The sequence below is a fragment of the Penaeus japonicus genome, unplaced genomic scaffold (assembly GCF_977035675.1).
Source record: "Penaeus japonicus unplaced genomic scaffold, GWHDUDI00000001_assembly GWHDUDI00000022, whole genome shotgun sequence".
In the NCBI taxonomy this organism is placed as follows: Eukaryota; Metazoa; Arthropoda; class Malacostraca; order Decapoda; family Penaeidae; genus Penaeus; species Penaeus japonicus.
The window spans coordinates 12,142,026-12,146,779 of record NW_028234424.1 but is presented as its reverse complement, the minus strand read 5'-3'; the positions used below and the strand labels follow the sequence as shown (position 1 = coordinate 12,146,779).

General features: G+C 38.7%; 1 protein-coding gene across 1 annotated transcript in view; it reads right to left on the bottom strand.

Moving 5' to 3' along the window:
* The window catches only part of ben (bendless), a 16,451-nt gene extending 13,962 nt beyond the window's left edge, over positions 1–2,489 (bottom strand). The window contains exon 1 of the mRNA XM_043031063.2: positions 2,332–2,489. Within this exon, the coding sequence (XP_042886997.1) occupies positions 2,332–2,364 (33 nt within the window). The 5' untranslated portion in view covers positions 2,365–2,489. The remainder of the gene's footprint in view (positions 1–2,331) is intronic.
* Positions 2,490–4,754: the final 2,265 nt, after the last annotated feature.

Sequence of the window (4,754 nt, the reverse complement as noted above, 5' to 3'; positions counted from 1 at the left end):
GGGCGTCTGACACAAAAACCACAATACGTGCTATCACGTCAACTGGCATGAATGGGTTAAGGTAGTTAACCCTATGATGATGTTGCGTCACACCCGTGTGACACAGCTAAATGCCTGATGATGGGGCGACACACCATTGTGACATTCGCACTGCAAAAATGCATAGGTCCAGCATAGGGGGTTTCCATTTATCGCCAGGCCCATCGGGAAAGGGTTAATAAGGCTGTATTCTGGAAAAATACCCAACAACAAATCTCTTACCACATTCTGGCAACATCAATTGGTATATTTGAATAATTAACACACCTTCCTGTTGAAATAAGAAATATTAAATGGATTCCCCTCACCTTCCACTCTTCATGTATTATGAATTTTGCATTGAATTCCTCATCCCCTCCCCACTGATGTACACCACAAATATTCCTTAGGTACAAAATACATAGGGAGTATCACCCCCCTTCCCCACAACTACCGCCCTAGAGAACAATCATACTCTACAGTTGTCCTTTTCTCCATCCTGCCGTAAGTATATAGAGGGTGGGGTGGGGGGTTGCTGGGGGCACATATATAGATCATTTGTGCAATTGCCTGTGTGATTTATTTGATGTTAATAATTTTCTTCTGATCTACTTCACACTGTCTCCTGCTATCAGGACCTTATTGTAGGATAGTGCAGGGGAATCGCTGGTAAATTTGAATATATACAAATAGTAAAGGGAGTAAGGAAATCCTTAATATGAATGCATGGTATTTAAAAAGGAAGTACTATTCTGAATATTCCTTGTTAATTTATCGCCTAAAAATAAATTCAAACTCTATCTAGCCAAATTATACATGATCAAGGTTTCTCAGCCTTTCCTGAGAGGAATCCATTAATATCAATATGGCATTTCATAGGGAGGCACTCGTCTGAAATTTTACCGTTAATTTATGGCCAAATAAAAAAGGAAAGTCCAAACTCTATCTTGCCAACATGTGCACGATCGAGGCTTCTTGGCCTTTACTGGAGTGCAAAGTGTGTAGGCCACAATGACCACTTGCTGAGATCTTTTTACAACTAATTACCCATTCAGTCTTAACCCATTGGTTGCGGTTTTAACCCGTTAACGACGGGTGACTAGATATAATGTCTAGTGGTTTTTGGGGCTACATGCCAGGGACACGTTATTTTGTATGTGGGAGGAGCCAGCGCTGCAGCCAGTGCGGCCGAGAATCCTGACACATTAGGCTTATGCGTTCAAGAGTCCCGGAACTTTGGTCTTTTTAAGCCGAAATGGTCCCGTCAGGAAGGGGTTAAATATATATTTGTGCAGTAGGATGGCTGGTCTACATTGCCTGGCACAGTGCCATCTGCGTCTATGACGGATTCTGCCTTTGCAGCAAATCATGCCATCTGCTGCTAATGGGTTAAATAATAAAAGACTCTATAACATGATAAATAAGACTGGGTACTGGATTCATGGAATATACGAGGGGGGATGAATGTATAGTCTTCTACTACTTTTACCAATATTTTCCAAGAACAGTTAACCGAACTTCTACAAACATTCATTCTCGATAAGGAGACATGATGAAATGTCCCGTCTCAACCGTAAAGAGTTCCGACTGCTCAATTACCAGTAGCCATTGTGTAACAAAAATCAAAATTTGTAATTCATCAATTTTTCAACCGAAACCAAAGTATTGTAACAATGCTGGCTTAATGCCTATATCCCCTTGTACCTTCCCTTGCATTCATGTCACACACAATACTCTTCTCTCTTCAACAACACCCCATCTCTTTCTTTAATCATGCTAACAGAATAAATGCAGCCAGGAATAACAGAGGGATCAATCTGAAAATCCAGTGCTCTCCTAATTGGCCTCCCTTTGAACTGGCCCGAGTGTGTCCCTCAATCAACTACTCTCCTCTGGTCCCAACTCTCAAGAGCAGTTTCCTAAACACGGGCTGGAATTAGGGCTGAGCCACAGGACACGTTCCTAATTAAGGAAAGAGGGGAAGAGTTCTGCTGAATCTGAATCTTTGACACTCGCCTATACAATGACAATGCACTCTAGAGGGAAGAAACAACTTTTTACTCGTGGTCCCTCCTATTCCCCCTGCATGCCCACTGCCCGGCGCATAGCTCCTCGGCTAATTAGCCCTGGCACGGGAGGAAGACGGCACAGGTAATGTCAGAGGTGTTGCATTGGGGACGGGTGACAGGGAGCAGCCTGGCCACCATGCATTTCATCCGGTAATTGCCAGTTATCCCACCCATTTCCATGTAGATCACTAACTTTGGGACTTCATAGTGGCTATTGTTAACCAAGTATTCATGACAAACTCACCTTTATTATTCTTCGTGGTAATCCCGCAGCCATTTTTGTGAAATATTACAGAAATATTTCACAGCGCGGCGAGTGCTGGACCAGCTCAGTTATGTTCCAATGCCATTTTTACTTCTAATGTCACCAACACAAGGGTAGGATTAGCAGAGGTGGAGTGTTTTTTAGGTGATAGAAATTTTATAAACAAATATTTTAGGTTAATTTAGTTTGTCCTTTTGCAGTACAGGATGATTCCTTCGTTTTTAAAAGAAGTTATAGCTCGGCGATAGATTTTCTCTCGTAAAATACAATAGCGGGTATTTCAAAATTTAGCATCGTTTCTATCAATGTTCTATATAAAATCAATTGCGGTTCTATATTCTGTGCTAATCTCCTTGTAAGTTGGTACTATTTCTTATGCATTCACATTTCCGACGCGTTCCTTATGCCAAATCAGGCTCGACTCAGAAGCGTGGGCATTAACCGGAAGTCAAGTCTTTGTTGAAAATGGAAGTCTACTTGTCGCTAAGAGTTGGCAATATGACATTTAACGAGACAAAACATTTAACATGGTCATAAAATTTCATAAATGTATGTCAACTCAGAGTGTGGCAAGAGATCAACAGCGGAAATAAAAACTAAAGTCACATAGCGGCATGGAGATCCTTACAACTAACAATATCTAGAAATCCAAAGGCATTGTCACTGTAGTTTATTTTCGTGTAAGTTTTACTTGCAGATCTGTGGCCTATTGTTGTTTAACAGTCCACCGATTCTCGTTTATTGCTTATGGATATTTAATCAAAATTCCACATAAAGCAGTTTTGATCTTGTCAACATATGTGCAACCCTCTTTTGTATGTGAAGTATATCGATCTATATGTGCGTGCATTTGTGTAAATATATGTGTTTGCGTGAGCTTGCAAACGTGTGTATGTTTACAAATTTGTAAAATCTTTTGAATGGGCGACAATAGAAATCGGTGCATACTGCTGAACGAACGGAGGGTCGTCTTTTTTATTTTACTATAACAAGAAAGTCCTAATCGGTAGAGATGTAAGTGGTTCGAAAAAAAAATCGACATCTAAAATTAATCTAACTATGAACATGTATAGTATATTTTAAGTTTTGTTTGCATAAGCATTATACCCAGGTAGAACAAGTACCGACATTTCCCAAATGATCGAATACTTTTATACTTTTATGAATAAAGTCGTATATTGTACATCAAGAGTATACGTTTTGTAAACTTAGCAAATATATGAGGCGCACAGATGGCAAAGCAAGTTCAAAGGTAGCATGCCAAGTGAATGCACCTTCTGAATTTGAATTGTAATGCGTCCAGTGAGTAGATTCAGTAGAAATGAGCAGGAACCAGGCATGGAGAGTACGGCTTCTGAGTATGACAAATCTGTTCGGAATGTGTCTTCTGGGCACTGGCGGACATAGAAGATTTTACATGGTGTGTAAGAGAAAAAAAATAGATAAAACTAAAGTGTGTGTGTACACACACACACACACACACACACACACACACACAACAACACCCATATATATATATATATATATATATATATATATATATATATATAAATATATATATACAGTCAATATATATATATATATATATTATATATAACAGTATATATATATATATATATATATATATATATATTATATATATAGTATATATATATGTATATATATAGTATATAATATAGTATATATATATGTATATATATATATGTATATATATATGTGTATATATATGTATATATATATATATATATATATATATATATATATATATATATATAACTGAAAACTGATCATATAGATCAATTGATCAATATTATCAGTTTTGAGTTGCTGTGTGCATGTTAGTCGCGATCTGCGCTTCATGATCAGATTTAGGAACTTGAAGCCCTTCAGCAGGGGGTATCTGACGCCCCCCCCACCCTGTCCCCGTGTAGATCCACCATTGTTTTTATAGATCTACATCTGAGAATATGATTACAAATTGAAACACTACATAAATATACAATTGATTATATAAGTATGCCTGGATATCTCATGAGTCGAGAAATTCTTTGAGTGGTATCCCAGCTCGCCAGCGATTTGCTGTAATTAACTGAATGAGCCCGGTAGTCATGCATGGTGAGCATGGCCGGATTAAGATCAGCTGTAAGCAGTGCCAAGGTGCCACCTTAGCCCTCCCAACTGTAGCCCTTCGGCATAGCTCAGATGCCAGATGACCTCGTCTGAAACCTGGTTGTTGGGATGGAATAAAATGGTGTATAAATACCGTAATAAACAATTGTTGCTCTTAGTGTAGCGTCCGTAAATCCGGGATTTCAGAAAATTCTGTTTCTACTGATAATTTTTGGTATCTCAGCCCCTAATGCTCTAGGCACATTTTGCTTAATGGTTGATCTAGGGCTGAT